The 18,474-nt window shown below is 44.0% G+C and overlaps 1 protein-coding gene across 1 annotated transcript in view; it reads left to right on the top strand.

The window, feature by feature from the left end:
• Positions 1 to 17,984, top strand: part of rbpjb (recombination signal binding protein for immunoglobulin kappa J region b) — a 51,837-nt gene extending 33,853 nt beyond the window's left edge. Inside the window, exons 3-11 of the mRNA XM_085399467.1 lie at positions 4,110 to 4,205; positions 8,202 to 8,367; positions 8,628 to 8,802; positions 10,186 to 10,323; positions 10,607 to 10,719; positions 11,963 to 12,103; positions 12,340 to 12,495; positions 12,596 to 12,699; positions 14,327 to 17,984. Coding sequence (XP_085255593.1) covers positions 4,110 to 4,205; positions 8,202 to 8,367; positions 8,628 to 8,802; positions 10,186 to 10,323; positions 10,607 to 10,719; positions 11,963 to 12,103; positions 12,340 to 12,495; positions 12,596 to 12,699; positions 14,327 to 14,651 — 1,414 coding nt within the window. The 3' untranslated portion in view covers positions 14,652 to 17,984. The remainder of the gene's footprint in view (positions 1 to 4,109; positions 4,206 to 8,201; positions 8,368 to 8,627; positions 8,803 to 10,185; positions 10,324 to 10,606; positions 10,720 to 11,962; positions 12,104 to 12,339; positions 12,496 to 12,595; positions 12,700 to 14,326) is intronic.
• Positions 17,985 to 18,474: the final 490 nt, after the last annotated feature.

Consider the following 18,474-nt stretch of genomic DNA (forward strand, 5'->3'; position numbering starts at 1 on the left):
ATTTTGATTTGCACTGGAATTTCGTGCATCTGCTGCGTGCTAGTCTTGCACAGGAAGTAGAGCTGATTCTGGTCACAGTCTCTCTCACTTCTCCTTCCGTCTCCAGCGCTCAGTCTGTGTGGCGTGCGTGCACTCGTGTTTCACTCTGTATAAGCTACAAATGATTACTCAAGACGGCCCTGTCGTGTTAGGGTGAATGTGTTAGATCAAAGCCGCGTCTTTGTCGATATCGATGCGAGACGTACGAATAAGAGTCATTTAAGAGACGGGAATCTCGTTACTCTCCTGCTGCCACCTGCATTTTCTAGCACGAAAAAGATTTTGGAAGCATGTCCCGTTTCCATTGTCTTTATTATTAATACACACATGGGCATAACTGTTTGTGTATAAAAGAAAAAATATATATTTCTGGCACCTCTGTTTGGAACAAAATGTATGTTAGGCAGTAAATATCATACTGAATTGTCTGTTTTATGCTTCAGTAAGAAGAAAAAAATTATTTTTTTTTATTACACCCGTATTCCTTCAGGGGGGGAAGCCCAAACGTTTTGGGTGGGGTGACAGGAAAAACCCTGTTGACACATTACTGAAGACTGAATAATAATGCACAGCGTAACAGTGCAATATAGAGAACAAATGCACAAATACTGCTTTAATCCATTTTTAGGGTTTTCCCCCTCTGATACACAGCTCCCGCGTAAAGTCCTGATGTTTCTGGTTCACTGCCTCGTGATAGTCATCTGTCATCTTTTTTTATGTCTTTTGCATCATTTTATACTCGTCTCCCCCGAAATCCTTCGAGACATATTTGGTATCTTTATAAAGCTCTTGTTCCCCGCTAGATTTTCATATAAAATTCTGCGGGTTTGAACAAAGCTTGGCTACACAGCACAAGTTTGGATCGATGGACCCAGTGTTGGGGACTTTTGTGTTGTTGCTTTTTTCTTTTTTCCATCTGATCATAGGATATTCAGTTTCACATGATTGCTGCCACATGTGGTGCATCTTTGTTATCTATTCAGTGGTTGTTTGGAGGCGCTCTGAAGTGAAAATCGGCATGCATAAAGAGCCGCTGTGAGTCAAAGCGCGATCGTGCCAAAGCATTTGTGTCTTGATGGGGAATGGTCTCTCCCCAACTCAGCCACAGTGGTCTGGAAGGGTTTGGTGAGTGCTGAAACGGTGTCAACCACAAGCCGAGGCTGTCGCACGACACTTAACAAACACTAGCATTACATTTTGTGGTCGTGCAGTAACTACGTGCCATTGTATTTAAATATTTGATCAAACTGCTTCCCTTTTTTATGAGCGTGACCCTGAATCTGAGGCTGGCTGATATCACGTTTCTTTTTTTTAATTTGGTGTTTTATTTCCTTTTGTCAGGAGCACAAGAACTGATTCCAAAGTGTTGACAACATGAGCTTCAAAATGAGTGACGGAGCCCAAAGATCTCATTAAGTATGGCACCGAATGCATGGTCTGAGTGGACCGTTATAGTCGTGCTGCTCTTATAAGGAGGTCAGCACATGCATAGATGATCTTTGTAAGCCCAAAGACAAGGATTTGTGTTTTGTTTTCTCTACTCATGACTCCGTATGAGATCAGTGAGAGATGATGTCACTTACATGGTCCTATACCTATTGTTTTCTGTTTGCAAGGTGCAGCCAATCAGAAGAAAGCTGGTTTAGCAGGAGGGGGATGGCAGATAAAACTGCCTGGGTGTGCACCCAGACCATTATTAAAGATAAACATAGATTATTTTAAGTGTGACTTATATAAAGCTTCTCCATTAGTGAGTCCAAGATTTTAAAAAAACACAGCTGAAAATGGGGGTAAAGCATCATTTAAAGATGTTCTCTGATTTATTTAGGTGCTTGAAGCTAACACTGTTGGTTTAGTTTAATGTCAGATGCCATTAGAGAGGCTGTGTTCCTGTGTTATAGAAGTTTCTCATGTGTACTTTGCTCGAGGTGTCTGCCATATTGGACACGATGCGTCCTCTGGTCACCGATTGGTGGGGGAGTGGCTCCTGGAGGCTGCTGGCTGTCACTGGGTGAAATGACAAACGGGGCGAATGCACCAAAAATCTTGTTGTGACTGCGTTGGTCCCTCGCAGATCGCCACAGCAGCCTGTAGTTTACATGTAAGCATATGAAGTCACTGAGCGGTAGTATAAACTAAAAACCTGCAGAAATGTAAAGTCCATCCTCAGAGTAAAAGTTGTATCTTTTGAAATGTACTGACTACAGCAGTAAGGCTACAGCTCTGAGTAGTTGGAAACTACGGCCAACTGTGGCAGTCTGCTATCAGTCAACACAATCGCACGGAGATTTTCACCATCTGGTCTGTGAATACACTCTTCTTCCATCACTGGTGTTTGGCAGACTGTTGCAGAGCAGTCTCTAGGCAGACAAGCTAAGATCCCGCTGTTAGGGGGCCACATGATTGCCAAACTGAAACTGTTCATGTATTTTACTTGTCGCTCCAAATTGTATATCTTTATCTTTTTTTGGCTTGATCTAAATGTTTTTATTTAGGGTCTTTAGGACATGCATAAGATGCAAACCATCTTTTAGAAGCTTCCTCTAAGTCAGGGGTCCGGTGTCCCTGCAGGTTGTAGATCTCACCCTGGGTCAACACACCTGAATCACATGATTAGTTCATTACCAGGCCTCTGGAGAACTTCAAGACATGTTGAGAAGGTAATTTATCCATGTAAATCAGCTGTGATGGATCAAGGACACATCTAAAACCCGCAGGACACCTGCCCTCGTGGACTGGGATTGGGGACCCCTGCTCTAAGTGGTAACTGCCCTAATCCTGTGTGTGTGTGTGTGTGTGTGTGTGTGTGTGTGTGTGTGTGTGTGTGTGTGTGTGTGTGTGTGTGTGTGTGAGTCATCCTGCCTGTGGGAGCAGTAGGTCACAGGCCGTATCAGAGGTGTGACATGTGCCCTGCAGGGTCTGACATCAGCAGGCCTGGACTGTGTTTTCTCTCCATAATCAATCAGAGCTTTGAGCACAGGAGTCCCCCTCCACTCCACCCGGCGGGATTAGAGTGTGTGTGTGTGACACCAGCGATTCACTTCCCAGAGAAGGGTTACGTCCTTTAATAACGTAATCACATTCTAAATGCATCCGTGGGGAGAAGTCCAACGTTTTAACGAAACCACTGTTTTCCACCGAGTCGAACTGGAGTCGTACGCACTCCCCCGTCCACCCCGGCTTGATATCATTTTCTCCATGTGGTGTTTAAGTGATGTCAGGCTGTGTGGAATTCCAGGATCGTACCTCTATTAGTCTCATTTATAGCTGCTGGCGATCAGTAATTTAGAAAAAAACAGATTTTTAGTGTTGCAGTGAGACTGAAATAATCAGAAAAATAATTGCCTCATCATGCTTTCTCCTCTTCTTCTGTATCGCCCACTCCCCCGAATGCCCCTGTGTCCCGCACACACACTGAGGAGGGCCCTTCCTTATCATAACAAAGGGCATGTCTAAGCAGAGTGTGCGGCCTAGTATAACGTGCTAGAGTGAAAAGCCGTGTGTGTGCGTGTTTGAGTGGGAAGCCCTGTGAGGATCCCCTGGCGTGTCAGGTGTCACTGACATCTGTGCGTGTAGCGAGATCGGGTCAAAGTGTGTTGCTCTCCATGCGCATGACGTGCTTTAATTGTGCGTCTAAGCCCGATCTTTCACCTCCGCGCCTCTCAGTCGAGCAAGTTTTCGGCTCGCGCCTGTGAAGGGGGGGGCGAGGGTGTAGCGGGAGGTGAGAAGTTTTGGCAGAGTTGACAGAAGTAATCGGAGCTCGACCCTTGCAACATTTTTGACACGACATGAGGAATCTTTGGTGATGAGCTCAGCTCTGATTTTGTTTTTTTGGCTCTGGTGTTTTCTTGCTCCCCCCTTAAACCTCGGATGGACCCAGGGAGAGCTCAGCTTCTCTGCAAGCATATTGTGGAGGCTCTGGCTTTTCAGAGGTCGCTGCAAGTGCATGTATGCACAAGGAGGGTGGCCTCCTCTTAAGTCTTCTGTGAAGTTGCACTCACGTCACTTCCTCTTTCAGATTAGAACATAGCTGGTTTAATTTATCTCTCTTCTTTTTTCTCTTCCTGCAGAGAAGCGATGAGGAATTACCTGAAGGAGCGAGGAGACCAAACTGTCATGATCCTACACGCAAAAGTTGCACAGAAATCCTATGGCAATGAGAAAAGGTGAGTTCAGTATGAAATGGGAGCTTCTTGTCTAATGTTTTTTTTTTTCAGGTTTTGGGAATCCTTAAAAGATTTTGGTCTTGAATCTAAAGCAAATCTATTAATGCCGGTCAGTGTTTCACCCTCACAGTAACACATCACACAATTGATTCTTTAGCGGCCCCTGCTACATTTTATCCTGGAGTCTGCAGTTGTTTAGACGCGTAGGACTTTGTGGGGGAGGATTTTTGTTTTATTTGAATATTTTAGTGGTCTGCCTCCTTGAGAACGTCTCACTAAATAACTGATGATCGCTGGATAGCCCTTCACGTGACCAGAAATGCTCATTATTGTCATCACTGCCATTGTATGGATTTCACCATGGAGTGTATTTGCGATCATCCAGTCTCTCATTGGTTTCTGTTTTTAAGTTGTCAGCTCGGTGGTTTTGTTTGGTTTCAAAGAAGAAAATGACGACTGTAAATCGCTCTGATCAGCCCTTTTTAAAAGCTCATCAGTCTGCTGAATGTTTAACCCCTTCTTACAAACTTAAAATCATAAACAACACTCTGAGATTGTGCGACTCACCACACAAACAAACAGACTTTTCAAATTTCCAGCTTCACTGTCTGCAGACGCGTCTCAAAAAGATGTGAGAAAAATACGCTGGGCACAGCCACACACGCCTGTGGGTGAGATCTGGGTGGTCAGCAGTGTTGGCCAAGTTACTTAAAAATAGTAATTAGTGGATTAAGTTACTTAAAAAAAAAAACATGACACACAACCTGAATATGTTATAAAGCAATAGACCTTTCAGCCTGCTGCATGGTCGTACTCTCTCCCACACTCCATGTTATGCATTGTTGATCTGCACACTTCGATGTCGCACACTTGTATGTCATTGTCGTGAGACACTCTCACAAACAAAGTCATTGTTTAGTAATGCAGTTTGCTTACGGGAAAGTAACAGCAATCTTATTACCTTTTTTTTCAAAGTAATCCTTTACGCGATACTTGGAAAAAGTAATCAGATTACAGTTACTTTTAATACGTTACTGCCCATCTCTGGTAGCCAGCTGGCTAAATTTACTTCCTTAGTGATGCTGGCGGCTTCTCGTCTTCAGCCCGTGGCGATAATGCTGCTTAGATTGCGATCAGCCGACAGTTCTTGTAAACGCAGTTTATTTTTCCTCAGAAGTTTGATTATTTATAAACGTGCTACAAGCACTTATTTATCTGTTTGCATCACAATAATTCAAAGAACGGACACAGTTTAACATCTAGTTAAAAAAAGCAACAAAAAAAAAAAGTTTTTAAATTTTAGTTTGTTTGTTTTTTTTTGTTTTTTTTTAAAGGAAATTTGGATATTTTTGTTTGTTTGACCCTTTAGCCGTCCCCACTGGTTGCAGACACCTGTGGCCCAGAGGCATTTATACTATCCTCTAATCTATATTCAACTATTGTGGCAAACACAGGTAGTGTACATTAGTCAAGAGGGGTCTGGCGAAAGCACATTCCTCAGCACGGTGCCTCTGTGCTGAGAGGCTGTGTTGACCCCTCTGACCTCTGATATCTGTGGAGGTCAAAAAAGGAAGCGAGAGGCGACCTTTTCCACGAGGCCACGTTAAAAACCACAGAGAGCCGGAAGAAGAAGGAGCTGCGACTGAGAGCTACGAGAATAAAAGAGGAAGAGGAGGAGGCGGCGTCTCGCAGCACCGTGAAGCCTTTCGGTGTGAGCTTTCACGGGCGAGCGCACGTGTGACAACCTAATGTTGTCATTTTCATGCCGTACCTGATGCTGCTGGTTAAACGCAGGGTGATAGCTCGCCATCGTAACACATGCTTTTTTTTCCCTTTTTTGGATCTGTTCCTCTTAGCTCATCTTCCTCGGGCCCTTCCTGTAACTATGCACTCACCGCTTTTTTTTTATAGCGCTCCTCCACACCTCATGCTCATTTTGCAACTCTCCTGAGCCCCCCTATCCTCTCCCCCCCCCCCCACCACCACCACCACCACTCGGTTTCTTGGCCAAGGTGCAGCGCTGCTTGCGATCTCATCGGGGCCTATCTCTTGGTAAATCGGCTGTTGCGCGCCAACTCCCAGACACCTCTGAGAGTTGGAGCGCAACAGAAGACGGAGCGAGGGAGAGAGATAGGAAAAGAGGTTGAGACGAATTCTTCTGAGGACTTTTTAAGCCATCTCATCCAGTTAAAGTGACAGCGAAGAGAAACATTCAAACACATCTGTCACACATATTTAATGCTGCTCTTTTGTGCATTGAGGTTGAACTTTTTCAGGTGATAAGCAACTCCCAAAGGCCGTGTTCGGATGTAGCTGCAGGTATTTGTTTAAACATCCTCCTGGCCTGCAAAAGGCTGCGTTCATGTTTTGCGTCAGACCGCTTAATTCCTCCTTTTTTGTGCCTTAACAAGAGAGCGCCCCAGGAAAAAACCCCCAAAAGTGGACGCACTGAGAATGTTAATGTGCCGTCTCCCTCTTTCTAAGCTGCCTCTCTCGCTGTCTGAGCTTTTTTTATAGGAGGTGAAAGTAGACAAACACCCACAGAGACAGACACTGGTGTTGCGAAATAGGTCGCTTTCCAGTTCCACACTGACGCACATGAATTTATTTGAAGTGTGTGCTCGTTCTGTAATGAGTGGATTTCTCTTTTAACAAAGCTGAACTTGCGAGTTATTTCAAGGCAGTTCTTGTTTTCACAGTAGTAACGTGCGTTTGAAAGGAGAAGAGAAGTAAAATGAGGGACCTTTTTAAAAATGGGGGAAGGAAAGTTAGATTTCATTCAAAATGCTGCTTCTCGTTTCTTGACAGATCATTTAGGTTCTGGACCGATCACGGTAACATCTGCAGAATGAAGTGTGACAGCCTTTAGATGTTTTACTGTAGCTGTACACAACAGCTTGTTGACCCAAGTTGGACTCCAGCTGGAGCTTGGTGCAAGAGTGCCCTCTTCTGGTTCAAATTAGGAAGTGCACATTCAGGTCTTTTCTGTTCCTTCTCTTATTCCTCCTCTTCTCTCTTTTATTTCCCCATATTTACACCTATCATCTGCTTGTTAAGCCACTTAACATTGAGCTATGACTCCTTCCAGCCTAAAAACGCCCCCAAATCAAGGAACGAGCCAGAGTTAAAATTGAGGAAACTGGACAAGTTCAGGACAAAAGAAGCAACAGATCTAAAAACCACCTGCAGCAGATGAACAGTATCTGAAAGTCATGAGACTCAGAAATGGGGGGGGGGGAGATCCGGCATTGCCAGAAACAGGACCTGAGAGATGCATGTGGCTCTTCATTAAAGCCTCATCAGACATGGACTCAGTGGAAGTGTCAAGAAACCGTTCATAAGGAAGGGAAACGGGATGAAAGGCTGAGGTGTGCCAGAATACCCAAGAACTCGACTAAAACTCAGTGACAGCACATCTGGTTGGATCTTTTTTTTTTTTTTTTTTTGGGTTCCAGTCATCGTGTATATTGTGCAGAGTTCAGGAAAGATGTACAACCTGAGTGTTTACAGCTGTAAGACACAGTGGAGGCTGTGTCATTGTCTGGGCTGCATTTCAGTCAGTGGTGTCGGAGATCTTGTTAAGATTAGAATTATGAACCGAGAAAAGTACCGTCAGATTTTGATCCACCGTGTAAAATCATCTGGAAAGCATCTGATTGGCAGCAGCTTCATTTTTCAGCATGACAGTGATCCCAAACACACTGCCAGTGCAGTAAAAGCATACATGGGTAGAAAAATGCAAAGTGAAGCACCTTCCGACATGGATTTGCTTCCCCTGAGCTCAACCTCAACATTATTGAAGCAGTGTGGGATCATCTGCACAGAGACGAGAGTAAAAGGCAGAAACATTTAAAGAAGAGCTTTGGTGCTTCAGGTTTTTTGGCAACTCTCAACAAATCTCTGTCTCAAAAAATCACCACAAAAACAAATTTATTTCATCACCTCTAAAGATTTAGATGCTGGCGTTTATAGCTGCACGTGTGTCGTGTGTTCCAGGTTCTTCTGCCCTCCTCCCTGTGTGTACCTGATGGGCAGCGGCTGGAAGAAAAAGAAGGACCAGATGGAGCGAGACGGCTGCTCCGACCAGGAGTCGCAGCCTTGCGCCTTCATCGGCATCGGCAACAGCGACCAAGAAATGCAACAGCTCAACTTAGAGGGAAAGGTACAACACGCACCCACCCACACACATGCTGTCACTCTGTCACTTACCTTGGCACAGGAACATGGAGTTACTCAGCAGAAGCTGCCATAGCCGTGCGGTATAGCCTCCAGGCACCCTGCAGTACAGAAACAGGAAGTCTGTCACATGCCTCCAGCACATTTGGAGCTTGTTTTTCTCCTGTAGTGCTTAATATGTTTAATATGCATGAACAGAAATGAATCTGATTGTTTATGTCTTTCTTTTTCTGCCTCCTCATTCAGAATTATTGCACAGCCAAAACCTTGTACATATCCGACTCTGACAAGAGAAAGCACTTCATGTTGTCTGTCAAGATGTTCTACGGCAACAGCGCGGACATCGGCGTCTTCCTCAGCAAGAGGATCAAAGTCATCTCCAAGCCCTCCAAAAAGAAGCAGTCCCTCAAAAATGCTGACTGTGAGTCATTTGTGATAAGTTTAGAGGTTCGCTGTGAGTGTTTACCTTTTAGATTCACTCTTCATGTCAAATCAGTGTGTAGCTCAGTCTGCCAGAGCTGTAAATTTAAACCCTGACAACAGCCTTAAACATATTAACATGCGCTTAACATGATTTACTGCATAGCCAGCTAGAGCGTTTCACGGGTCTCTCTTCTGGTTGGCTCGAGCCGCAAAATCATTCAAGATATTCGGTACAGACCACGGCCCGGACGTGCCGGCCTCGTACCCTGACGTCTGTTTGTAAAGTGGCTCTCTCTGTGAGGCTCTCGGCACTTTTGCGGTTTATTTTATGGTTCGTTTTCAGGCCTGTCGGTGTTGTAAGTTACTGCCGATGTAAACTGAAAACGTCCCGCTGTTGCTGCTTCACACTCAGGGCAGGATGCTTTTATTGTGAAGACTTGATTGGATTTACCACAGAGTCAGCAGAGCTTCATTAGCAGCTCAGGGAAAAGTACTTTGATTCTCACTGCAGCTGGAAAACATTGGATTGGTTGTATCTCTTCTAAGATTCGCTTACCCTGTAAAAGTATGGATCAGCTGGAGTGAAGATGCCTTTACTAACACGCGTGTGTAGGGGGGGTGTTTAGACAAAGTAAGAGCGTAAATGAAACCACAATCCAACCAGAGTCCAAGCAGAAAGACTGCTTTGATACAAAAGACTAGAAGTGAAGGCAAGAACAGAGGTTAAAACCTTGGATGAACGTTAAACAGGAGGAGGCGGCACGTAGAAGACATAGTATTTAAGCACCAATGGGTGTCTCCCCAATTCCTGCACCAAAACATTTAACAGTGAATAAGGTTTGATTTCTTTTCTTCTTTAGGGAGCCAATAAGAAGGCACATGTGGGGGTTTTCTTACAGCCATTGTGAGGATATTGAGAAAAAGCTTAAAACCTTGATCAAAGCCTAAATTAAACTGCTAATTTGCATTGTTTCCATCTTGCACTGAATATTCTGAAATGTAAATGATATTTGAATTTGTCTTCTAACTTCATTTTTCTACTTGTTTTATTCTTGCATATTTTATAGCCTTAGTTTGTTCATTACTTTTTAAAATATGCTCAGAATTTTATGATTTAATGTAATTTTTTTAAAAACAAAGTGTTTTGAGCTAATCGGTTAGTCGATCAATACTATTTCTAACCACCAGAGGGCAGTGTAGTGAAAATGGAGTGTCCAGTAACCCAGTTATGTCACATGTGGCACACCTGTGCTACACACAGGACACGTCCTGCCAGCTGGCAGACGTCTTATCTCTCTGTTATCGCGCCGACCTGAAAGCAACTTGTTTTTGGTGCGTTATGTAACCGGCCGTGTCTCCACGCTTTCGTCTCCGCCCACAGTGTGCATTGCATCGGGGACCAAGGTGGCACTGTTCAACCGACTGCGCTCCCAAACAGTCAGCACGCGGTATCTACACGTGGAGGGTGGCAACTTTCACGCCAGCTCCCAACAGTGGGGCGCTTTCTACATCCACCTGTGTGAGTCTCCATCAGGTTTCATATCTGTTACACAAGCTTCTGATCATTGACGAGAACAGCGATGCAGTTTGACAGCCTTGTCTACATGTCACCCTCTCACTGTTCATTGTAGTCGTAGCTTTGTTCTTTGTTGTAGTAATTACACACGTGATTCATCGCAGACAAAGAACGTGACGGGCTGATTGATAGATTGAATGTTGGCTTTAGTGTATAAACCAAAGCGTGTGCGTGTGGGCAGCTGGTTGCAGCATTGACTGCCTGTTCCTGTGCTTGGTGTTTGCAGTGGACGATGAGGAGTCAGAAGGAGAGGAGTTCACTGTGAGAGACGGTTATATCCACTACGGCCAGACGGTCAAGCTGGTCTGCTCCGTCACCGGCATGGCCCTGCCCAGACTGGTAACAATCACTGTTTCACAACAATGACACAATATGAAACTGTAATGCAAGGATGGACGAATCCAGCCTTTCCCGGTTAACATACTTAAGGTATTGAGTCAGATGAACGTGAACTGGACCAACCAACTAGTCTAAGACTAAGAGAAACACGTTGATATCGAATAAATGTGAGAGCTGTTTAATAGACCATATCAAAAACTGTCCAAACAACAGTATTTGAAACCATTAATCACATTCTTCAGTGATGAGTCATGCAACACTGCGGCACGTCGCATCGTGCATATTGAAGATGGCACGTTATGCTCCAAACACACTTAGAATAAACTGGCTACTACAAAAGATGTTCAATTATTATTAAAATATGACAAATTAAGGGTCACCTCTGTGTTTTAATCTGGACCTCGAGACAGGAGCATTTGTTCAGCAGATTTCCCTGCTCTAGAGGGACCTTAAAAGCTACTAATGAAATCTTAAAACTGACTGACAGCCAATACGTGGTATCACTAGCACGTGCCAACTAATGACCGTGCTGCAGCGTTTTGGACCAGCTGCTGTTGGCTAAAGCGGTGACAGACTGACGTCCAAATACAGAGCGTTACTTTGATCGAATCGAGATGAAATCGAGGCATGGATAGCTCAGTCTCAAAGTCTCTGAACCAGAGGAAAAGCTTCCCCTTTGCAGGTGACTGGAGATGAAAGAAGCTCGTTCCAACAACATCATTAATTTGTTTATCAAAAGTTAGATTGATGTCAAAGATCACTCCCGAGAGTTTTATAACTCCTTAAAAGGGCCGCGGTCATAGAGGTTAGCGGCACCAAACGCAGTGACCCCTCTTTTCCGTTTAAGTTAATAAAATTTAAACCTACCTTTGTGACGTATCCATGGTAAAACTTGGCAAATGCTGACCGTGAAATAGCAGAAAGCCTTTTTAATACTGAGTTTTTCTGAAAGCAGCAGCCTGATGTTTGTACCGTATTACTCATGTTTTGACTGAACTTCTCGTGACATTGTTTTCTTTTCTTCTGTCTTTTCTGCTTGTGTGTCCTGTCCCCCTCCTCCTTAATCTCCCTGCTCATGCAGTCCTGCATTTCATTCCCCCTTGCTTCCAGATCACTGTCATTTTTTCCTTAATTCAGTTTCTTTCTGGTTTTTTGCACTTAATTTTCTCCAACGCTCACCCTGCCCGATTCCTTTTTCCCATCGTGCAGTCGGCTAATCTGTTCCCCTCTCATGTCCTTTCAGATCATCCGGAAGGTGGACAAGCAGACGGCGCTGCTGGACGCCGATGACCCCGTCTCCCAGCTCCACAAGTGTGCCTTCTACCTGAAGGACACAGAGCGCATGTACCTGTGCCTTTCCCAAGAAAGGATCATCCAGTTTCAAGTCAGTGTCACTCTTATATCTCTACGCATCATTTCAGGGTCGCGGTCGTGTCACCCTCAGATTAAGTCAATCATACTATTCACCGATGACTGAGGATGATTGCTGTAGCGTTCTGAAAAAGGCTCCAGGCAGCCTGACTTGACATTGAATTTGAGTTCATTTCTTCTTCTGTGCCTGGCTTATTTTCCTGTGGGTAGATGTTTTGGTCAAGTTGTCTTGGGTCTCCCCCCCCCCAGGCCACTCCATGCCCAAAGGAACCAAACAAGGAGATGATCAACGACGGCGCCTCCTGGACAATCATCAGCACAGACAAGGCCGAATACACCTTCTACGAGGGCATGGGCCCCGTCCACTCGCCTGTCACCCCGGTGCCTGTGGTGGAGAGCTTACAGGTATACAAAAGAGACAGTTTAGATTTTTTTAAATTCCCCCCTTTAACAGGACATTTCACCTGCACTACATCCCAGGTTTGTTTATCTTGTTTGTCTGCAGCTAAACGGCGGCGGGGATGTCGCCATGCTGGAGCTCACGGGACAGAACTTCACTCCAAATCTGCGGGTCTGGTTCGGAGACGTTGAGGCTGAGACCATGTACAGGTGGGGCTTTGTTGGGATTCACTGGGATGTGCTTTGTGTCTCAGCTTTCTGCTGCTTTTTGAACATGTTCTAGGTTACCAGGTTAAGTGAAGGGGGGAAAAGAAACCACCGTGGCTAGCTTTTTTCTTTTTTATCCCAAGATTGTTGTCCATTATGAGTAATCTGAAGAGGTAATATGCACTGTAGTTACTGATAGTTTTGGTTTGCTAATTTCCACCTTTATTTATGGACTTCACTAGAGTTGCTTTGCATGATTCAAAGTTTGAAATAATCCTCACCTGTTCTTTTCCTGACCTTGGTGCAGCCGCTCATTGTAAAACAAGCCACTGTCCTTCCCTTTAAGCCAGTTGTCTTTTGATTGGCTGCCCCCTGTAAACCACAGCAGGTGGGCGGGACTTTTGTGCTCATAGACAGAGTTGTGGCTCAGGTGGTGGAGCAGGTCGCGTACTAATCATTGGTGGTTCAATCCCCGTCTGCTCCTCTATGCTTCAAGGAGCCTTCCGCGAGATACTATCTCCAAGTTCTTCTCAGAAGAAAGCACTTACATAGAAAGTGTGTGAGGGTGAATGAGGCAAGTGTAAAGCCATTTGAGTGCTCGGAGTAGAAATGAACCAATCCTTTTACCATTTACCTTTTAGCTGTGTACCTGAGATGGACACATTAGGAGTATCCCATTTCACTGATGTCATACAAAGCCCCTATAGTAGGAAAAAAACAGCTGAGGTTTTAGAGCAGTCTGATCATCAGAGAGAAAGAGCCATCCATCTCTTTTCCTCTGCTTATTTAACTCAGAGCTGTGGGAACAAGGAATTTCTTGTAAATACACTGTCTTCATGTTTTGAGAGTAAGGCTCATATTAAACATGACCAATGTTTAATATGAGCATAAATGACGTATTCAGTTAAAGAACAAAGTGTTTACTCTCTTGCTCTTAATACTTATTAGTGGCAACTTCAGATTAGTTAATATAATTTGCCCATTTTGTGTTAGCTGTATGTATTTATTAGACAATATACCACACATACCTTGTAAAATCCCCCTTTCTTAACTTATCCTGTCATGTTGAGTTTCTCCGAGCGACTAATCTACATGTGTTTATCGTTGCCACACACGCAGTACAGGAACATCAAAGTGACCACCTACCTAAGTCAGTGCAGGTCTACCGAGCCTCCAACCCATGCACTCTGTGGATGGGTCTAAACATATACCGAGGTCCCCGCACTGCTTGGGTATATATTTAGACTTATAGGCGATAACGTTGGGCAGCAGGGAATTTGTCAGCTGATATATTACTCACTGTACATTATGCCATGTGTGAGCTGGAGAATCTGTAAACAGCACTGCTTTATGGCAGTAATGGGTTTGTTATGGTTCGGTCATGTTTGCTGAATTAACCAGGAATCCCAAAATGGTTTTACGAGTTGATTTTCAGTGTTATGTTTCTTATATGTAAAAACCCAATTTTCCAAAATCCACAGAGAGCTGATTTACTGAAGCGTGAGCTCCTTGTGACTCACTGATTTGGTCTAATCCTTATAAAGTCAAAGTAAAAACGAATAGAAGCTCCACCCTAACTCCAGACGGAGTCTTTCCTGCAGTGTGACTCCATCATCGTGTCTCCCTGCAGGTGTGCCGAGAGCATGCTGTGCGTGGTGCCCGACATCTCCGCCTTCCGCGAGGGCTGGCGCTGGGTGCGGCAGCCCGTCCAGGTGCCCGTCACTTTGGTGAGGAACGACGGCATCATCTACTCCACCACACTGACCTTCACCTACACGCCAGAGCCGGGACCGAGGCCACACTGCAGCGCCGCCGGCGCCATCCTGCGGGCCAGCAACTCGGGCCTGCTCAGCAACAGCAGCCAGGAGGCCGGCTCCAGCGTCTACGGCTCCAACAGCACTTCCAACGCAGGAGTCACGTCTTCTTCCTCCACCGCCGCAGCCGTGGTCTCCTAACGCACACATGGGGGGGGCACTCATACATGCCTTGAGAGCAAATATACCCTGAGGTATATGAAGACTATAGGAAATAAACAAAACTGACTCTAAAAGTGCTGCGTTCATTTTGGATACAAAGAAGCTGCAAAGGAAAACAAAACAAAAGAATCGGTGGGACAGAGGAGCCCTACGCAGAGGGAAATCTGAAGGAGTGACATCACAACGTTGTCAGCTGATGGGAATAAACGTATATAAAGTGCTCCTTGACACGCCTCCCCACCCCAGCCCCCCCACTCTCTTCTCCTGTGGTTACTTTAGGGACCTGCCTGTCCAGTTCTGGTGTTGGGAATGAGTGAATTCCTGCAGGCTCAGAGCACCAGCACCTTTCTACAGCTGTGAGGACGGAAACCACAACAACAGTACATCCACCGTGTGCATCCCACCTCCCCTTTATCCTCCCCGCTCCGTTTTAATTTTTTTGTAATTATTCCTTTTTGTTTCTCACATTCACGTCTGAAACCCTTACCAGGGGTGGGGGCGGGGGTGGTTTGGATGTGTTGTTGTTGGAGGGAGTGCAAGGATGCAGAGGGACACACATAAAACGTGACGATAACATAGTTTTTATGGACCAAGGATCTTGTATAAGCTTTAGTAAAGGTACATTTTTCTCCATACCTTTTTTTGTATTAAACATATAGTACACTTTTGTTACCAAATAGTTTCTATTCTTCCTCTGAGCTTGGGCTTTGTTTTTATTTTTATTTTTTATTTTTTCTCCCCTTCGAGGTCCAAAATCCCAACCTGTATGTTATTGTGACCTTACTTCAAACGCCTTTTTTTGGGTTTCATTTTGATATACTTGCTTCTTCTTTTTGGGGAAAAGTCTGAAGTCTTGGGTTGGGTTTTTATTTTTTTAATTTTTTTTTTAAGATTTTACATAAGCAAAGATCTTTTTGTTTGTTTTGTTCTGTTTTTTTGCTTTTGAAAGGGGACAAACCTCAGAGGGCCTATTTTTATCATTGGTTTTTAATGAAGTCTTTAAGAAAAAAAAAAAAAAAAAGAAAAGCTTTAAGCAACGCCTCTGCCTTGCCTGCAATACTCTGTGTGCGCTGTGTCTCCTGGAAAGTATACACATCAGTACATGTCACACGGAGCCATAGCAACATCTGCAGAACACGAAAGCGGTCTTCTGCGAGAGCAAATCCGTCTGCCGCTTTCAAACTAATGTACCGAGCGTAGTCTTCGACTTCAAAGGATAGCCTTAGTACTGTATATTCTTACTGTGTATACAGGTAAGCCAGTCACATATCTGATAATATCCTTTATCTGTCACTGCTAACGTATCCAATAATGTAGTGTCTCGAAACTTGCACCTAGCAAAGGTGTCTTCCAGTCCGTGCTGTAGTTCTGGTGGCATTTATCTCCAAAAACACAAAAAACAACAGAGGGGGGGTGGGAAAGACACTTTCAATTTGATGTGGCCTTACTGAAAACTTCAAATAGAAGAAGGAAAAACACTTCAGTTTTCTTATATGCTGTTTACTCACCTTGGGAGAACCTGTGCATAGCACAAAAGCAAGCCGACGCCTCGCTTCTCTGCTGTTTGGAGCTCATCGCCGCGGCTCTCCAACCACCTTCCCCGTGCAGAGCAGCCTTCTGAAGGGAGCCTTCATTCCCAGTGTACAAGTACAATAACCCACTTTTTTTTTTTTTTTAAACTCTCACACTGGTGCCCGGCACCTTCTCACTTTTTGGTACAACGTCTCACGAGCACTGTAAGCTCTTTTTCAGCCTTCTTCTTCTTTGGTTTTTCTCAATGTTATTTTTCTTTAAAGAAAAAAAGTCCTGTGGTTTAATATGTTGGCCGAGCAAGCGTGTGTACATTGTGAACTCACTGTCCGAGTAGTTGCACTCATTCATGTTCGATGGCGAGACCTGTAGGAGTTATAAAGGCCTTCTAAAAGTGTATTACTGAAAATGTGCATTTCCAAAACATAACAGCAATATTGTACAGGTCATCTCATCAGTTTTTGTTTTCGTTTCGGGTTTTGTCCGCCTGAGCACTAGTTCACCAGCCAGCAAATATATATGTGTATGTGTGCGTGCGTGTTTCATATACAGTCGCTGTAATCGGTGTATTGAGTCAGACTCGCTCCGCTTCCTCTCCGAGAAAAAGGAAAAAACAACTTTTATTGGTGTTTTTTTTTTTTTTTTTTAAAATGTCTTCCACCGGGATCTAAACGTCTGATAAATGTGGATAAAACATTCAAAGGCAATACTTGTGATCGCAGTATTACAGTACAACTGTATACAAAGAACAATACTGTGACTTGAATGTGTGCTTAATGAAGTATTTCAGTTTTTCTTATTCGCGCCCTCGAAACAGGAACACACAGACTCATTTGCCCCCCCCCCCCCCCCCCCCCCCCCCCCACGCTTCCATGTAAAAAATAAAATAAAATAAAAAAATAAAAATATTAATAAGAGAAAAGTTTAAATTATGCCCCTCCCCCTTCTTCCCCCATTTTGCCGTTCTTGCCCACCTGTGTCGTTAATGTTAAATGTTTTATATTGTAATATTGATATTTTTTAAATTATTGGTACAAAGTTTCCCCTTGTCTTATGTCCACACACAAAAAAAGAATTAAAAACGGAAAAAAAACCTAGAAAAGTGCATTATTGGCCGTGCTGCCTGAGTCTGGCCGCTTCCTGTTTGTCCTGGAAACGTGGAGGAAGTCGTAGAAGGTGCTGCAGCTGCCGCCGCGTAGCATCAAAAACCCAACATTTGGCGCTTCTTCTTCTGCAGCGTGTCGAGCTGCAGGTCCAGCCCTCCCCGCCCCAAAGCCCTTTATTCTGCAGGATGGAGGTCACGAAATCTGAACTGTAGATTTTTAACTTCTTTGTCTTCGAGCTCTAAATTCAGCGTCTGCATCGCCTCCGCCGCTTTAGGCTGACCACCCATCCTCCTCCTTCCTCCCCTTTGGCTACAGAGCAGCTTCGCCACTTTTGTTGTAAACTAACACACACAAATAAGGGGGTGATGCACGCTTTTCTCTGAAAATGTGTCGCCTTGACAATCCGAGCTGGTTTACAGTTTTGTTTTTTGTTTTTTTTCTCTCTCTTAAAACATCTGGAGTTTTAAGGGACAAAGGGAGGATACGCGTAACCAGATTAGAGGGGTGATTTTTTTTAAAAAAGAAAAATGTTACATGCCTTCTTTAAAGAAAAAAAACTTTCGATAAAGCTTTTTCACGAGGAAAAAAAGCAACAAACCACCATCTCATTGTCTGTTTTGCAGATCTTTTTCACATTGTGTGCATGTGTCTGGTCTTTTTTTTTTTTTTTTTTTTTACACCTCCAAAAGCAGCTGTTTTTTGTTTTTTTGTTTTTTTTTAAAATAATGAGCTCTGAACAATGTATGTATCCTCTAATATGCCAAATGTCTTTTATAATGTAGTTTTCATGCACTGCTAAACAAAAACAGGGCAGAGTGAGAGGCAGCTTTAAACAGACTTTTGTTTGTGTGTTTAAAAAAAAAAAAGTTTAAAAAAAAAAAAAGGAGTGTGGAGCCCTTTCTCTGTCGCACTCAGCCTTACTTCTCCTCAAGACTTATTCGGCTGTTTGCACTACAGAGCGCTAACTTTTCTATTTCTCTCACACGTTTCATCCTCACTCACATTTTCCTCGCCTTTATTTTCTTCTTTTCCCACCTTTTTAACACGCAGCCTGTTGCGCTTAGCTTGCAGATCACCTTTTATTTATCATTTCCTCCTCCTCTTCTTCCTCACACCCCTCCACTATCTTCCACTTCTCTCACTGTATCTGTGTATTATTCTAGTAA

This window comes from Rhamphochromis longiceps, linkage group LG3 (genome assembly GCF_057381845.1).
Source record: "Rhamphochromis longiceps isolate RC_006_pf linkage group LG3, R_longiceps_female_GT1.1, whole genome shotgun sequence".
Taxonomy (NCBI): domain Eukaryota; kingdom Metazoa; phylum Chordata; class Actinopteri; order Cichliformes; family Cichlidae; genus Rhamphochromis; species Rhamphochromis longiceps.